Source organism: Odontesthes bonariensis, chromosome 4 (assembly GCF_027942865.1).
Source record: "Odontesthes bonariensis isolate fOdoBon6 chromosome 4, fOdoBon6.hap1, whole genome shotgun sequence".
NCBI lineage: Eukaryota > Metazoa > Chordata > Actinopteri > Atheriniformes > Atherinopsidae > Odontesthes > Odontesthes bonariensis.
The window spans coordinates 4,911,887-4,929,321 of NC_134509.1; the positions used below are offsets into that span (position 1 = coordinate 4,911,887).

At 40.8% G+C, this 17,435-nt stretch overlaps 2 protein-coding genes across 2 annotated transcripts; one reads left to right on the forward strand and one right to left on the reverse strand.

Moving 5' to 3' along the window:
- Positions 1-73: 73 nt before the first annotated feature.
- Positions 74-9,496, forward strand: LOC142378279 (ATP-dependent RNA helicase DDX39A). The gene is made up of 10 exons (XM_075462591.1): positions 74-156; positions 1,380-1,587; positions 2,220-2,347; positions 2,571-2,847; positions 3,073-3,191; positions 6,106-6,237; positions 7,057-7,166; positions 7,364-7,508; positions 7,779-7,926; positions 9,223-9,496. The coding sequence occupies exons 2-10, from the start codon at positions 1,380-1,382 to the stop codon at positions 9,237-9,239; spliced, it is 1,284 nt and encodes a 427-aa protein (XP_075318706.1). The 5' UTR covers positions 74-156; the 3' UTR covers positions 9,240-9,496.
- Positions 8,920-16,875, reverse strand: LOC142378280 (CCN family member 1-like). Its single transcript, XM_075462592.1, has 6 exons — positions 16,764-16,875; positions 15,253-15,466; positions 14,419-14,666; positions 14,157-14,301; positions 12,499-12,680; positions 8,920-10,967 (listed from the first exon to the last, which is right to left on the reverse strand). The coding sequence occupies exons 1-6, from the start codon at positions 16,812-16,814 to the stop codon at positions 10,662-10,664; spliced, it is 1,146 nt and encodes a 381-aa protein (XP_075318707.1). The 5' UTR covers positions 16,815-16,875; the 3' UTR covers positions 8,920-10,661.
- Positions 16,876-17,435: the final 560 nt, after the last annotated feature.

Here is a 17,435-nt window from a genome sequence, read left to right on the forward strand (position 1 = left end):
TCTATTTTCCTCTCACGGCAGCTGGCTTGCCCTTGCATCGAAAGATGCATATTTTTTTTAGGTGTACTCGAACGCCGCATACGTTGTTCCCTTTTGCTTGCTAGCAGCACGACAGTTGAGCGCTCATTGACATCAACATCTTAATACAAACGAAAGGTAACGTGGAAGTCTCTTAATACTATTTTACTACAGAATTCAAAGTGTGCGTACATGTCGTCATTTTCAACGGTGGAGAAATAGTTGAATATTTCGCGATCGTGTTTATTTTTTAGAAATTTTAAACATCTCTTTGCTAGCTAAATGCGCAAGTCACTATAACATTAGCCAATTCTGAGTTGAGCTAACACGATCCGTTAAGCAGTTAACCCGTGGTTTGCAGTGAGTTACAGTTAAGTTTCTTCCAGTTGATATATATAACATATGTAATGGTGTCATGTTTCACATATTGATTTATATTATTGGCAAAATATTCGCCCGTGCTAGCATGCTAACCAGCCGTTCTAATTGAATGAAAAGGGATCCATTGTTTATGAGTGCGCATGTGAAATCACGTTACGTACATGTGCATTCATTTCGAGTAAATATCCATGCAGGAGTGAAACACATCCTCAATATTGAATTGTTCGTTAAACACCGAACACGTATAAGTTTTAATTTTTTAGCGTTCTTCTTCCTCTATATCATTGATTTTATTGTGAGCTACGGCCTGCTAACATTAGCCAACTTAGCTAACTTGCTGCCAACCAAAATTAGCAAGACGGCTGCTGCATAGGATTCAAGTCGCTACAGTATCAAACCAGTACAATAATTGTTTTCTGCAGTTAATTTTAATATTTGAATCGAACTGCTCTCGGTCGTAACACTGGGACATCTTATTTATTTATAAACATTACTGTCCACATACGGATTTATCATCAAAATGTCATATCATTAATGGCATCAGGCGGAATCATTTCTGTTGTCATTGTACATGGTACAGCGAAATTTAAAGCCACCAAAACAGTGCAAAGAAAAAATAAAAATATTAAAAAATATATAAGTATGTACAAAAAGGGAAGGGTGTAAGATGAAACAGTTTTTTGTTACGGTAAGTAAAATAAATAAAATATGGTGTTAGTGGTGATAGATAAATAAGGTGTAAGTAAATTCAAGTAAATGGATATATTGCACACAACAGTTTTTGGCCATAATTTTGAATATTGCACAAGAATAGGGATTGTCCAAAGGGATGATCAGTGAGTGTCAGAATTGAGACTGGTTATGGCTTTAGGGAAAAAGCTGTTTTTAAGTCTGCTTGTCCTTGTCCTGTGGGACACTAAATGGCCTTCACCTGAAAAATGCACATACTTCCTGATGTTCTGTTTTTTATTTAAATCCAGATGGCAGAAAACGATGTCGATAATGAACTTCTGGACTATGATGATGATGAAGAGCCCCAGGGGCTTCCAGAGAGTGGTACCCAAGCAAGCAAGAAGGAGGTCAAAGGTTCCTATGTATCCATCCACAGCTCGGGGTTCAGAGACTTTCTCCTCAAACCAGAGCTGCTCCGTGCCATTGTTGACTGTGGTTTTGAGCATCCTTCAGAAGGTGACTTGCAGTTTTGTTACTTCAATTTCAAAACATTGAATAGTGTCGGCGAAAGCCGATGTTTTCCTGGTACTAACAGCAGCTAAGTTAATTTTTGCAAGTGGAATTAAACCCTAAAGAGTAAGAAGTTAAGGTCATATTTACAAAGCACATCTACGGACGGCAAAGTTGCAGCGAGGAAAAACAAAGCAAATAACGGACCACAAAAACAAACGCCATTACATTGAAATGAGGAGGGTATGCAGCACAAACACAGCAATTCATATTTCTGCACAATTAGCCAGACAAATTAGATGTGTGACAGCATTGGAAGTGAGGCGTCATTTGTCATCGATCACAGGATTTGTAGAGAGAAGGATTACAAGCCTCTAATCAGGGCTTCATCTGAAACTGCGTCTTCTTGCTCGATACACGCATCTTTGACCCCGTCAATAATTGAAATGATGAAGAGCATTTACATAAAAGTGAGCTAAGACTATAGACTTGAAAAAACTGTTAACAGGCCTTTTCTCACTGCGAGAACCTTTTCATAGTTCTTCGAAAGTGTTGGAAGAATTTGTGTGAACAACACAAACAAGTGATGTATTTTTATTATTTCACTTAATTATTGCTGCCATTTTTTTCATTTTTAGTTCAACATGAGTGCATTCCTCAAGCTATCCTGGGCATGGATATCCTGTGTCAAGCCAAGTCTGGTATGGGAAAGACAGCCGTGTTTGTACTAGCCACCCTGCAGCAGATAGAACCTGTGGATGGCCAGGTGAGTTGGTCATTACAAAGTTCTTCACAGTTTTTCATACTGTGTTTTACTGCCTCTACTTTGAATAGCCTTTTCTTGCTCTCTGCTGGACATTTTTTAGTAATCAAGCATGAAGTCTTCTGCACTTCATTCATTACTTTAAAAAAAAAAAAAAGGTTTAAACAGACGTAAACTACAGATTCAGCCTGAGTGAAATCGGTGATGCCACTGCCCTCTTTTCCAGGTGTCTGTCCTGGTGATGTGCCACACGCGAGAGTTGGCCTTCCAGATAAGCAAAGAGTATGAGCGCTTCTCCAAGTACATGCCAAGTGTCAAGGTGTCTGTGTTTTTTGGCGGCCTCGCCATCAAGAAGGACGAGGAAGTGCTGAAGAAGAACTGCCCTCACATCGTTGTAGGAACTCCGGGACGCACCCTGGCACTCATTCGTAATAAGACCCTCAGTGTGAAAAACATCAAACACTTTGTGCTCGACGAGTGTGATAAGGTGTTGGAGCAGTTGGGTGAGTAAAATGATACTCAACGGAAAGGTGTCTGCTTAGAAAGAAAAAAAAAAAAAGTGGCCTCAGTGAATACTTAAAATGTCAGAAATAAAACCTGTTAATGTGTTAGTGAGCGAGACATCCCTACCTGTGTATAGATAATGAGCTTTTGAGGTTGTTTTACACAAACTTAAACAGATGATGTCTAATAATGATAAATAACAAGTCATTTTGGAAATTCAACAGATATGAGGCGTGACGTCCAGGAAATATTCAGACTGACACCACATGAGAAGCAAGTTATGATGTTCAGTGCAACTTTAAGCAAGGAGATCCGCCCTGTCTGCCGCAAGTTCATGCAGGATGTGAGTTTAATGTTACAAATTCTGACCACATTACACTGACATTTGTTTGCTTGATTTTTATGTGAACGCACACTTGCATACAATGAAATCTGAAGATATTTATGAGACAAAAATTATTACATTCAACAAACATCTCAGTAGTAGCTCAAACAGTTATATTCCAGTTTTCCCAGACATGAGATGCAACCTCTTGTAGCGGCAGCACTGAGTCATTCAGACCTTTGTCTCATTATTGTTAATTTTCCTCATGGCTTCATTCAGACGTGTTTGTGAAAGTGATGGAGAGCATGACAGCGTGTGCATGATGGTTTCCATTCACACAAGATTAGGCTGTAATTCAAGTGGGGTACAGAAATTGTTAGTCTTGTCTAACACAACATTGTCTTGTCCCTATAACAGTTCATTTTGGCATGCGATGCGCATAGTGGTTACCAGGTGTGGTACATTTTTAAGCTTTTTGAACAAAAAAAAAAGCTATGATGTCATCATATGGATGAGAATTTACTTATGCTAACATTAACAAGTTTTGTTGAGAAAAATGTGTGTGTTTTTTTTTTTTTAAGTCCCTGTATGGCTTCCAAAATTATTCAACCCAACAAGCGCGCTACATTGTGTCGTGGGCTGTTGATAATGAATTGTATATGACATATCTTAATTTGTCATTGTATAAATACGCTTAAAGCCATAATGTGTAATATTTCACGTTGTCTATTAACAAATTTGAGTCTTATCATTCACAAGTATTACCTCAATCGTTATTAATTACCTCCATCACAAAAGTGCAGTGTTCTTATATTCTTTATATTCAGCATGCGAATGTACATAAGAGTGTTACACCCCAATGGATGTCGCCATGTTTCTCCGCCATTTTTAAACTATGGGATTTGTAGAAGGACATGTCATCAGCTTCGCATTTTCCGTTTACACATTGGAAACGGAAAATGCGAAGCTGATGACATGTCCTTCTACAAATCCCGTAGTTTTAAAATGGCGGAGCGACATGGAGACATTCATTGTCCGTGAAATATTACACATTATAGCTTTAAGTTCAGTACAACAAAATTAAAGTGCATTTCCTGGGACCAACAAAGAAGAAAAAAAAAACAAGGATAAAGCACATCTAAAAGTAAAACAATTATATATAACAAGAATATAAATAATTGGCATCTTATAAATCAGTTGAAACACCATTAGACAGGCACTCGCATTACTTTAAATGATATTGCGTCATTATAAAAGAATGTTCAAGTTTTTGGTTTAAGTGCACTAATTGCACGGGCATAAAAAGTGTGCTTAAATCTTTGTTTACGCTCTTTGTGGTCTAAAACGTTTGCCCCAAAGGCAGCGGCCCAAACGGGTACTGTGCAAAAGTCTGGAGTCGGAAAAAGGGGAAAATCGGTGCAACATGTTATAAAAAATGGAAATGCGTGCATTCTTTAACCCATTGGCGCCTAAAGCACCTGCAAAAAAGGCTGCTCAATGCCTAAGCCAGTTTTTAGAAAAGGTCCCCAATGCCTGAGGGTTTTTTGAACTAAAAACAATTCATTGAAAACACCTAAGAAAAATTTAAAAAATTTTCGCTGGCTGGATTGTATTACTTTTTTTTTTATCAATGTTGGACATTTGGTTCATGTAGTTTTGCTTTATGATTCAGGATAATACCCAATGCTGCTATTTATTATACTACTATTACTATACTGTTACTATACTATAACTAAATCATAATCATAATATCAGCAATAATAATGAATGATAAAAAAAAACCTGCAATATATCTTGCATTGTGCAGTTATACTGTAAACTTCAGTGACACGACTTCTAAAACATCATAGTTGTCATACTGCAGTAATTCGCACCGGGCTCTCTTTTTTTTGACATAAGGGCAACGCCACTCAAATAAGAATGAGAAGTCGTCAGAATGCAGCGCAAGAATAAATAATTACATCATGTAGAAACGATCTCGTGCCATCACTCGGGCTACATTTGTCTGATACAGCCACTTGCTCTGCCTCCAGTAATCCCGGCGAGTTGGTAGTTTGATTATTCCAAAAGTTAGGCAGAGACCGATGAAAGATTTCATCTCCTGCTTTGACACGGGGCTCCACTTCGAGTTGGATGGTGTGTGGCCGCGCCAACTCCACATCACTTCCATCGCTGTCACAGTATGTCTCGTTAACCGCAGCCATTGTAGCCGAGCTGTCAAATTAGCTACAAACGCACTATTGCAGAACAGGCTAATCGAAAACACCCACCTCATGTGTATTTGAACCAATTATTGTGCATTACATGCTGCATGCGTCTTGAAAATAATGATAAATGAACAATGTTGCGCTACGCAACAACCGGCGTTAGGGACAATGTTGCGCTAAGCAACATCCGGCGTCAATGGGTTAACATGCTTGAAAATCTATATTTTGTCCGAGCAGCTTTATTCTTCTTGTCGTTTCTTTGAGTAGTCTTCAGGAATAGTTCTCCAGGCTTCTTGAAGGACATTCCAAAGCTCTTCTTTGGATGTTTGCTGCATTTTGTTCGGTTCTCTGTCAAGAAAAGACTGTGAGGGAGTCCGGCTCCTTGGAAGCAAAACATTAAGACTCAGACTCCTGCGCAGTAGCGTATAGTCAGACAGATAGAGGAAGCTTTATCCTCCATTCATACACTTTTAAGCAAATTTATTCTCTTAATTTTGCTCATACTGTGGGAAAAAAAAAGTAACTTGGTGCGACACCTAATTCTTTAGAAGTAAACCCACTTTATTCTAATGACTCCCGCTTTCACAATAGTACAACGTAGAACTTTGTAATTTCTTAAAAATACGACTGATTGATGGGAGATAATCCGGGGACTGTTTATCTGCCAATAGTTGGAAATATCGTGAGACTAATGTTGGTCCTTTTTCTTTTTTCTTGTTATGTAGCCGATGGAAGTGTTTGTGGATGATGAGACCAAACTGACTCTTCATGGCTTACAACAGTATTACTGCAAGTTGAAGGACAGCGAGAAGAACCGGAAGCTGTTTGACCTCCTCGACGTGCTCGAGTTCAACCAGGTTTAGCTTGCACTCATTTTATGTTCTATTATTTATCAAGTTCAACTTTTGTGTCTTCCTCAAGAATGCAGCGCGCCCCCCCCCATTTGTACTTTTATCTGTACTTAAAGGATAACTGCGGTATTTTCAACATTAAGCCTCTTTTATGAGTCGTCTGCAATGTTTTAGAACCCCCCTCACCACTTTTTTGATGTTTACTGCTGTCTCCGGTATTTGCCTAATTTTGATTCATCTCAACCTGCTTCAGAATGGCAAGTCATGTGCATGTCCAAAAAGGTCCGTAAAAGCACCAAAAATGTCCGTTTTCAAAATAATGAACTCACCGGAGTGGTTACTGGTGTGCACTGGTAATCCATATCAAATTTCGTTGCGAAAAGTTGCTTCTGTCGTGTTTTATTTGGCAGCTCGTTCATGCTCGCACTATTTTCTTAGCGGTGGCGGAGTAATATCAACGAACATCCAGTACAAAATGTCAAATAAAACACGACAGAAGCAACTTTTCACCACGAAATTTGATATGGATTACCAGTGCACACCAGTAACCACTCCGGTGAGTTGATGATTTTGAAAACGGACGTTTATGGTGCTTTTACGGACCTTTTAAGACATGCACATGACTTGCCGTTCTGAAGCAGGTTGAGAAGAATCAAAATTAGGCAAATACCGGAGACAGCAGTGAACATCAAAAAAGCGGTGAGGGGGGTTCTAAAAGATTGCAGACGACTCAGAAAAGAGGCTTAATGTTGAAAATACCGGAGTTCCCCTTTAACAAAGTGTGAAAGTGTGTAGGACTCAGGCGTTTCCTTTGGTTCCTGACAGGTGGTGATCTTTGTGAAGTCAGTGAATCGCTGCGTTGCTCTGTCCCAGCTGCTGGTGGAGCAGAACTTTCCTGCTATTGCAATCCACAGGGGTATGGCACAGGAGGAGAGGTAGGTGCTGCTTCACTCTTAAAACATCAGCATCCCACTTAAACTGGAATGAGTATGATGTTGTCTAAACTGCCGGTTATACATTTCCACTCAGTTTTGTGTGGCTTTATTAGGCTTTTCCTTAATTTCATCCCTTGTATTGATATGTTATCCGATGACCTTTTGTCTCAAGTTTTATTGTTTCCATACTCCCCCAGGCTATCCCGATACCAGCAGTTTAAAGACTTCCAGAGGCGGATCCTGGTGGCGACCAACCTGTTCGGTCGAGGCATGGATATTGAGCGAGTCAACATCGTCTTCAACTACGACATGCCGGAGGATTCTGACACATACCTGCACAGAGTGAGTTCAGCTTCAAAACTGTTTGTTTAAGACCAAGATCGGTCACATTTTTATTTCCAACAAGGAAGATTGCAATTAAGAGGCTGTAGTTTGGATGCAGAAAAGAAAAAGACGCAATTATTTCCAAATTAGATCTGTTTGTAGAAGGGCACAGGAGCCTGGTTGCATTCTAAAAAGTTTTATAATGAAACATTCAGTTAAAATCAGTACCTTTGGAAACATGTTTGTAATGCCTGTTTTGAGCCCTAACATTGTTCTCTTGAACCTCAGGTGGCCCGGGCCGGCAGGTTTGGCACCAAAGGCCTGGCCATCACGTTTGTGTCAGACGAGACTGATGCAAAGACCCTGAACGAGGTTCAAGACCGCTTCGAGGTCAATGTAGCAGAGCTGCCAGAGGAGATTGACATCTCCTCCTACAGTGAGTTTTCTTTTTGAGAACAGGAGAGGAGGCCCTGCATCTGTTTCATATTAGCACTGGTATCCTGAACAGGTTTTTAGGGTAACATTTATGTGTTATTCTTGTCATCCTTTGTCTTTATGCATTGAGATGTGCCTATTCTCACGAGAGAAAACACTGAAGTTAAAGGAGAATTCAGACCATTTAACACACATATCCCATCTGTTGGAGACCCAGGGAAGTTGGCCAAAGGGAAAACCGCGAGAAATTTTCATGCCCGCTGCGCAAAGTTGTCCAATTGCGCTGATTTCCATGAAAGCGGGCTCTATCAGGCAAGCGTTTAACCTTTCCTGAGGCTCTTAACGTGTATCAAAATACTTTTGACCGAATTGGCCGTGGTGTCAGTAGCAATACAATTCAACCCAGGGGCTAACCATACCGTTAGCTAGATTTTAAAAAACAGCGCACTTACCTCTCTCAGCTTCCGTGTTCCACAGGCGTGCGCACAAATTAATCGCCAAAGTCATACACTATAGTATAGTGTGTGTGTGTGTATATATATATATATATATATATATATATATATATATATATATAGTATTCCAAAATTGTCTTTTTATCCACCAAAAACGACCTTCGGGAACCGAACTACACATTGCCATGTTTGTTATTGTTTCCTATCGAACAGCTGACTCGTTTCAACTCCCATTTTCACCGTGATGTCATGACGTGTCACATGACTGTTTGAAGGAGCGCACCTTCGCCCATTATTCATGTCCAAATGTATCATGTCTGTGCTAGCTAACGGTATGGTTAGCCCCTGGGTTGAATTGTATTGCTACTGACACCACGGCCAAATCGGTCAAAATTTATTTTGATACACGTTAAGAGCCTCAGAAAAGGTTAAACGCTTGCCCGATAGAGCCCGCTTTCATGGAAATCAGCGCAATTGGACAACCTTGCGCAGCGGGCATGAAAATTTCTCGCGGTTTTCCCTTTGGCAAACTTCCCTGGGTCTCCAACAGATGGGATATGTTTGTAAAATGGTCTGAATTCTCCTTTAAACGAAGGAGCTGTTGTACATTTAAACAGAACAGACTGAAAATGGCTAACTTTCAGTAATGCCTGTAACATGCCTGCACGGCGTTTAAATTCACATGTGAAACATGCAGTAAGACAAAGGATGATTGTAGGGAAATACAATAATCTGTGACATCCCGTTTCATAGCCAGCAAATAAAACGACTAAAAAAAACTGTTCTCCACTTTAATGTGTCTCATAATGTCACCTTTAACTCTTTTGTTTGTCTTTTTGCAGTTGAACAGTCCAGATGAGTTTGAAGCGTCCTTCTGGTGAAGACCACGTGTGACCCTTGTTGTTGCTGTGTTCTTGGTGGAAGAAACAGAAAACCCTCAATATTTGTTAAAATATCTTATCTTACTCCTCCTTCCAACCATATGTGTAGGCAAGTTCAGAAAACTTTTTTTTATTTTCTCATGTCTTTGCAGAGTGCTTATTTTAGTGTTTTCCTTGTTAAAACCATGGATGTATTGTTTTGGTTTAAGAAATAAACTTTTTTTTTTGTAACTTATTATTTTGTGTTTGATTCAGATGTTGCACATCTCAAACCTTCAGGTGTTTCAGATGTTACACGAAAGATACGATCATTGTAACTGTAGGTAGATGCACTCGCCAGCAGAGGGCGCCATCGTCACATTTTAAGACCCAGCCACTCTTTGCAAAACAGCTGGTGACTTCAAACTGCTGCCAAGAGGCATAATTTGAAACTGTACAAGTTGAGTTAAAATAAATCCTCACATGAAACATGAGCTCAGGAGCCAGTTTTATCACATGGAAGGAACAGCAGCAAAGCCTGTGATGGCGGCTCGGATGATAAGTGTATAAACGTGGCAGTCGTACAAACTTAGATCAAAAAAAGAAATGAATTGACAGAATAGAGTGTGATCCAACACACTCAAGACACACCAGTGTGAACGTCTAAGCCGAGTTGAAATCAGTGGGCACTTGTTCAGTGCTTGCTCAACACTTTCAGTTTAGATAGCACTTCTCATTGTTTATCAGTCTGAGTTACGATGAATGATTCACTCAAACACCAAACGACCATCATGCGGGAGCAATGATGAGTGCTATTTAAAGGCATCCCGATGCCTGCGTTTATATTCAACACATTTTGTAAATTTGAAATAATAATGAGAAAAATAAGTATCCACACATTGCATTACACTTTTTGGAGATTTCAAGAGCATAGTTTTTTTTTGTTTGTTTTTTTTTGTTTTTCTGCTGGTTGCCACCAAGTATTCAGTGCACTACGGGACATTAAATCACCAAAGTGAGGTGATAGTATTTTAGGGATTTTTGTTCACTCTTCCAAATTTTAAGTGCCAAGTAAAGTGCTTTGTTGCTTCTCTAGTATTTCTCCATCAGAGTTTCTCAAATCCCCCACACCTGAACCAGCAATCAGCTCAGAGTGCAGGAAGTCCAGGGCTTTTCAGGGCTCTAATTTAGGTCCCTCGTCAGTTTTAACAGGAGCAGGCGAGTGAACAATCCACTCTGGTCACACATGTTATATTATGGGTTGCCCTTATGATTGTGAATATAACCAAGGCGATCCTTCTCGTCTGTGGCCTTCACTCTCTTGGAGCCAGATGTGAAAAACGGCTCCTCGTCTTGAAGTCTCCTCCCATTTGAAGAAGCTGACCTCGTCGCATTCGCGTGAAAGAACAAAATCTGCAGTACTAGTCACTGAATTTGTGTGTGTCTCCGTACACCCAGTGCTGCGGGGGAAGGGCCACCTCATTGAGGTGGCCACAGTCATCGCTGCATTTACACGACTGGATCAACATGGCCGACCTCTGGAAGCGCTCGCCGTCTCGGCACACAAAAGTCACGGGCACGGTGCGCGTGCGGCGTGGCGAGCAGCACCGTCCATCCGTACACACGCCGCAGTAGTTTGGCCGGTAGAGACGGACACTCACGCATTCGCCGTAGGTCAGGCGAGTGGGTTCTGAGGCTTTCTGAGTCGGGGAGCAGCTCCTGCCATTCTGCGATTGGAATATAAAAGCAGAGATATAAGTGTTTTTTTCCTTGTGGCAAAAGTCACTCAGATAAGTTTAAATAGAACTGATAAGCCTGGTATTTTACGCTTATTTGCCTTTTGCATAACAGCAGATTTAAGCAGCTTTACACTCAAACTCATTAGTCCGTCCACTTGTTATGCCAAAACAAGTACTTGGGAGTTAATTATTTTTTGATTTAAGTGATTAAATGGGAGATTTACCATTTTAAATCTGAGTGTTCTTTTCTGATACCTGCGACCATTGTTAGCTTAGAGCTTCTAGATCAGTAAAGCAGAGCAAAGAGGTCTCAGTGTGTCAAACATGGAGGATTAATTTAGACACACCATTTCCCTCGACTCTGAGTACACAGACCGGGCCTGGCTGTGGACAGTTGCTTGGCAGGAATGTCAGGGGTGAGAGACTATATTTAAAAAGGCGCCTGCCTGCCACCAAAACACTGCTGAGTAAATCAGCACTACCCGGTTCCCACTGGATGTGGAGCTTCCCTAAAGTACAGCTCAGATGATTTCTACCCTTAAGCTCAGGATAAACATGGCTCTTATCACTAAGAGCATCTTACTCAGTGCCGGAACATCTAATTTTCTTTGCTGCTCAGGTTTGATGTTTTTTGCCCCCTGTTCTTTAACTGAATAGAGGTATTGTTTTTTATCTCACAGTAAGACACTGATAAGAGGGGAAATAATGGCTTATTGATAAGTGTTATCAAAGGTTAGACTCTGATGCTCTAGGCTTTCCATGGAAATTATACAGGAGTTGGACTTATGCTCTCTGTCTGTACGTGTCCCCTCCTCCCTCAGTTCATGTTAAAGGGATAGTTCGCCTCTTTTGACATGAAGCTGTATGACATCCCATATAAGCAATATAATTTATGAACATTGACTTACCCCCTGCTGCGTCCTGTGAGCCGAGTTCCAGCTGAGTTTAGGCGTCCACGAAGGTAGTCCGGCTAGTTGGCTGGGGCTAGAAAAATAAAGCGTCTTGCTTCTCAAAACAATATCCGTTCAGAAGAGTAATACATTTGCATCACAAAATTGTTCTAGAGGAAAAAGTTAAACCTCACAATGGCTTGGCGCTATTTTTGCCTCCCTTGATATCAATGCGTCCAATGTAAACTGTGCAGACCGAAGAGCAGACCGAGCAGCAAACACCGTAACAGGTGCGGCTATCGCTAGGTGGCTGGACGCATTGATATCAAGGGAGGCAAAAATAGCGCCAAGCGATTGTGAGGTCTGACTTTTTCCTGGAGAACGATTTTGTGATGCAAATGTATTACTCTTTTGAATGCATTTTGTTTTGAGAAGCAAGACGCTTTATTTTTCTAGCCCCAGCCAACTAGCCGGACTACCTTCATCAACACCAAAACGAGGCTGGAACTCTGCTCACAGGACGCAGCAGGGGGTAAGAAAATGTTCATAAATGATGTTGCTGATATGGGATGTCATACAGCTTCATGTCAAAAGAGGCGAACTGTCCCTTTAAGTTCAGTCCACCTCACCTTGACTGGGACAGCCAGGCTGTGACACGGCCGTATGGTGCAGATTCTCGTCTCTTTCTCCAGCCTGCACTGAGAGTTCTTGTTGGTGACGCGAGAGGAAACGCCCATCCCGCAGCTGCGAGAGCACTGAGACCAGTCGGTGGTCTGGACTGGACACGTCTTCTCCTTCAGAGTGTCCCACACTGGAGGAAGAAGGGGGACAGAAAAAGAAAGATCAGTGAAACTAGCAGTTTCTAACCGATAGATCAGGACACCATCAATGTTTCCCAAAAACAAAACTACCAGGGGAAGTTACATTAATTAACAAGAAAGGCAGTAGGAAAAATTCATACCTAATATCATAATCATTCTGTAAGACTTTCACTTAGTTTTTAAGCCTGTCTGTCTGCTGGTATCTCGTACATACAGTGCATATCTCATATTGACATTTTGTACCCTATGATACCCCCTATCTTTCCTCTTGCTCCCGCATGATGGTCGTTTGGTGTTTGAGTGAAATGTAAGTGTTTTTTTAAACAGTTTTACATTCATACAGGACAGGCAAACTAAGGAGGAAACAATAAACAAATAAGAAAATGCCCAATCCAGTACATTTTCATTTTACATGACAAAACATAAACAGACAAGGTGTACAGTGCAGAAATGTATCGTTGATCTCACCATTATAGAGCCTGTTTGGTATTCCTCTGGCAGAGGCAGAACTCAAAAACATGTTGCCAAACCTGGTCCCAATTTATTCCGGAATTGCTTTTATCGTCACTAACCGAATCTTTTATTTCTTTCATACCAGAACGGTTGAAAAATTAAAAGGGAAGCAAGAAATCTGATTCAAGCATTTATGGGAACCTCAGGATTAACTGTAACACAACCGTAACTGTTAAAAATGCAACTTTTGTGTTTATTTTTGGTTTAAGACCAGCAATTTACAGGAAAGCCCTTACGCAAGGACCATCGACAGATAAGCAACTAACACAGACAGATTTGGATTTTCCATTTGCGATACACTCTCGAGAGGTCAGCATGTTTGTGTGCTGAGGTGACAGTTTTGCTCAAAGCAACTCTGTTCCCGTACGCAGACATAACTTTTCGAAAATGCCCGTTTAATCTTTAAGGTACGAGTTTTGGAAATGAAGCACCAAATCTAAAAAAACAACAAAAAAACTATCCCCACACAGGAACAATAGAATTCCCACACTGCCGCTTGTAGTGGCCATTTGTCCATAAAAAACAAATGAAACTTAAACCAAACAAAATCAAAAGTCCACTGATGCACCATGGGGGATGTGGTTTAACGCAGGCAAAAGAAGATGAATGTCCAAAAATGAATTCTTGCGTTTTTCTGATTATTTATTTCCAAAACAATAAAACAAACAAAAGAACAAAGAAAACCAGCTGCTCTCTCCCTTTCCCTGGTAAAAACCATCGGCCCACCCCGGTGCATGCTGGTACTCCAGGTGCCCAGTGTGACCCAATTAGCAAAATATTCAAAACAAATAACTAACAAAGAATATTAGCAAGAAAAATCTAATCTAAATAAAGCACTGAAATGAATCAAATAAAGTTACTCATAATTAGCTAATTAAATTTACAACTAGAACCAAAAAACAAAAACTAACTCAAATAGCTACAAATAGCTCCTACACCGCTGTTTTTCTTACTTGGCAGGTGTTTGTAGCCGTGTTCGCTCTCCCAGCTGCTTGGCTTGACATCTGTGAGCTCATTGGCCAGGACCAGCTCGTCTTTAGGGGGATGTGGCACGGGATGTAGCCAAGATCTGCGCAGGTGCTCTTTTAGTGAAGGCACCTGTTTTTATAAGAGATCAGATGAGACATATTTTTTTTTTTTAAAGAAAACATATACTGCAGCAGGTTCTATTTTTTGTGGGTTTTTATGCACTAAGAAAAAAAAAAAAAAATCAACCTGATACTTAGGCAGAAGGGGCCAGGTGCCCTTGTGGCAGTCGACGCTGAAACAGCACTGTCCCGGTATCCTGAGCAGCCGTGGGTAGGGACAGGATGGCGAAGCTGGTGGCAGCTTGTTGCTACAGAGAGATGTGCAGCCAACAGCTCCATCAATGCAGGTACACTGGTGTTTACAGCCAGCACGGAAGCTCTCGCCGTTCTGGTAGATCCTGCTGTTGTACTCGCATGTGCGTCCCTCTGATTTTGCTGTGAAGACACGCGTTACTCAGCAGATGTAAAAAAAAAACAAAAAAAAAACACTGGTGGCAGATTGGTGGCATACGAAAGTGGGCTGCTGCGAATCATTTTTGGCACTTCTGTTAGCGTAGCGCCACAATGGAGCCAGGTGTGAAAAGTATTGCTCACATAATCAGCAGCAAAACAGTACACATAATCACACGGGGGGCCTCCAAAGATTGAAAAGTGAGTGGAACTAAGGAAACAGGAAGTGTTAGACTCCTTGTCTCCAAGAACCGGCTATTCATAGCTTGTGGGGCAGCACTGGCGTGGCACAAATGGAAAGAGTATTTATATCTCTGAAAGCCCCGTCGCCCTCATAAAACATCCACTACTTATTAATATGTCCTCGTACATGTAAGGATACACGCTGCTTCATCGGTGTTTATCTCTCATCACTTTCACCATATTACCAGTAGTTGAAAGATTATTTTGCTTCCACGCATGCAAATACTTCTTTGACATGAATGTATAATGTATAAATGTATAAAACAGGGTTCAAATCCCTGCAGGTGGCATTTATTTTCAAAGTGAGATTCCCTCTCTCCACCCTCACCTCGACAGATGCCCCAGGCTACTGTCACGTCGTTGCCATAATTACACTCCAGCCCTTTGTGGTGGTCGCACGGCCTCATGTGGCTGCAGTCTTGGTTAAGCTGTGCGGCACACACCTTGCAGCAGGCACACCTGTCCGGCACAGCGCTAACACCTGGAGGACACGCCGGGGGCCTCGCAGGACACTCACACACTGCCGGGCAGTGAGCGGTCACCTGGAGGAATCACATCGTGAAGCAAAGCTCAAAAGGGTTTCAGTGTTTGAAATGTTTCTGGAAACATTTCAGGAGTGAATAAAACACGAGGAAACTTAGAACTTTTTTTTTTTTTTTTACAAGAAGAGCGCTTGAACCCTGGTTCTAATGTTATTAGTGCACGATCTTGTGCACGCTCAAGAATGAGTGACTTATTCTTAAGTCTTAACCTTCGTCTTGTGTTAGTTCCCTGTTACCATCCCTTAAACAGGTTGGTTTTGACCCGTGTTTTAATTTAGTTGTAAAATACGTCTATCATCCAATTTGTTTTCTCATCTCGTGGTTACCTTGTTAGGCTTCCCTATCCATAAAAAATATTGGTTTTAATATTTTTGGTGTGGGCCCCTGGGCCTTGTTTTTGTCAGTATACCCTTCAATTTCAATAAAAAAAAATGGGTTAGGGTTACCCTAAAACAAGGCAAAATGAGAATCCCCTAAAGCTCACATGATTGGGAGAGGAGCTGGCTGACAGTGTGTTGGCTGTCAGTGAACTTGTGATTTCAGTTTTGGCTCTAATTATTGCTTTATAATCTTATTTATCTTTATAACTGGGTTGAAACCGACCCTAAAAACACAAAGGTCTTAATTTCAACTAGAGCATTTTATAATTTAGTGCAAAAACTTTTTTTTGTTGTTTTATTTTATTGAAATAGAGGTTCCTGACAAAGTCATAAAGCCTTGATGCAATAAACAAATTTATATGGTTATTTTATGCATTTAAAACCTAAAAACGGGTTAAACAAACTCTGTGTTACCTTTGAAGTAAGTCAAGGCACTTCAGGTTGTTGCTGAATTGCTATACAAATAAACTCCCCTTGCCTTCTGGACACTAAGTAGCTCAAGGTTTGTATCCATAGTCCCCTGCTGGCTCCTGACTTGAGTCGCAACTCTATGCAACTTGTTCCACTGCGTAAACCCGCAATAAATCACTCTGCTTTAAGTGGACACGCACATTTCTTGGAAAGGTGTAACTCTCTTATACATGATTTTTAACACGAACGCACTCGGTGAATACTCCCATTATATATATCTCTTCGTAAACGTTTATTCGTTGGAAATATTCCTTAAAGTAATAACAGTAATGCAAGGTGCACCAAATCTTAAACTGGTTTTCGAGGACCATTTTGAAAGTGAAAGCTTATTCGCATTTTTAATCGCAACAACAGCATACAGATAAAACATTAAACCGAGACGACACTTTCTGTAAACAGTCTGTAAAACAGACAGTAAGCATAAGGCTGAATAAGAAATATCTTACCTTTGTAATGACGGCTGTTGTCAGCACAGAAAGATAGAACAGAAACACCATGATTAGCAATGAAAGTCTCCTGACATACAAATAAAGTTAAAGTAGACAGGCTGCGTCTTTTCCTTTTATCTTTGAAGATAAGTATTTGAACTCTAGTATATACCCGCTGCGGTCTCCATGAAGTCACGCCCCTCTTCATAATTCCTACCAATCAGCATTTAGACAACACTTTCATGCATATTTAAAGGGGCGTGGCTTCACCACAAGGTCTGTCTGCGGATTAATGGGCGGGTTTTGGAATGAATGCAGCCATTCATAAAAAATTGCAGGGCTGCTCTGTATTTGTTTTATGGGTTCAAAAATTAAAATGTAACAGCTACTTTCAAGTCACACTTAGGTGCATTCCTGCTTTTGTGGCAGTCACTCTCCTAACTCTAAATAAATATATTCATTCACCCGGGCCAGACGGTATGGTAACATTAATAAGACCTCCACCTCTGAGAGGCATAAGAGGGGTGGAACTCCCTCTGTTTTTCCAGGCCAGTGTCGGTGCCAGAACAGCAAATTAAAGTGGAGTGTATTAAATCAATATTAAGATAATGGTAGTTGTCAGTGAGGGTGAACACACCTCTCTTTGTCAGTGTCTGTGGTAGTGTGAGAAAATGTCTTTCCGTGGCATTT

Excerpts from the sequence above, each read along its gene's own strand:
- LOC142378279 (XM_075462591.1), top strand. The coding sequence starts at position 1,380 with ATGGCAGAAAACGATGTCGATAATGAACTTCTGGACTATGATGATGAT. Across the intron at positions 2,848-3,072 it reads TAAGGTGTTGGAGCAGTTGG|ATATGAGGCGTGACGTCCAG; the intron begins GTGAGTAAAATG and ends GAAATTCAACAG. Across the intron at positions 7,509-7,778 it reads CTGACACATACCTGCACAGA|GTGGCCCGGGCCGGCAGGTT; the intron begins GTGAGTTCAGCT and ends CTTGAACCTCAG.
- LOC142378280 (XM_075462592.1), bottom strand. The coding sequence starts at position 16,814 with ATGGTGTTTCTGTTCTATCTTTCTGTGCTGACAACAGCCGTCATTACA. Across the intron at positions 14,667-15,252 it reads AGCCTGGGGCATCTGTCGAG|CAAAATCAGAGGGACGCACA; the intron begins GTGAGGGTGGAG and ends GTGTCTTCACAG. Across the intron at positions 12,681-14,156 it reads CGGCTACAAACACCTGCCAA|TGTGGGACACTCTGAAGGAG; the intron begins GTAAGAAAAACA and ends TTCTTCCTCCAG.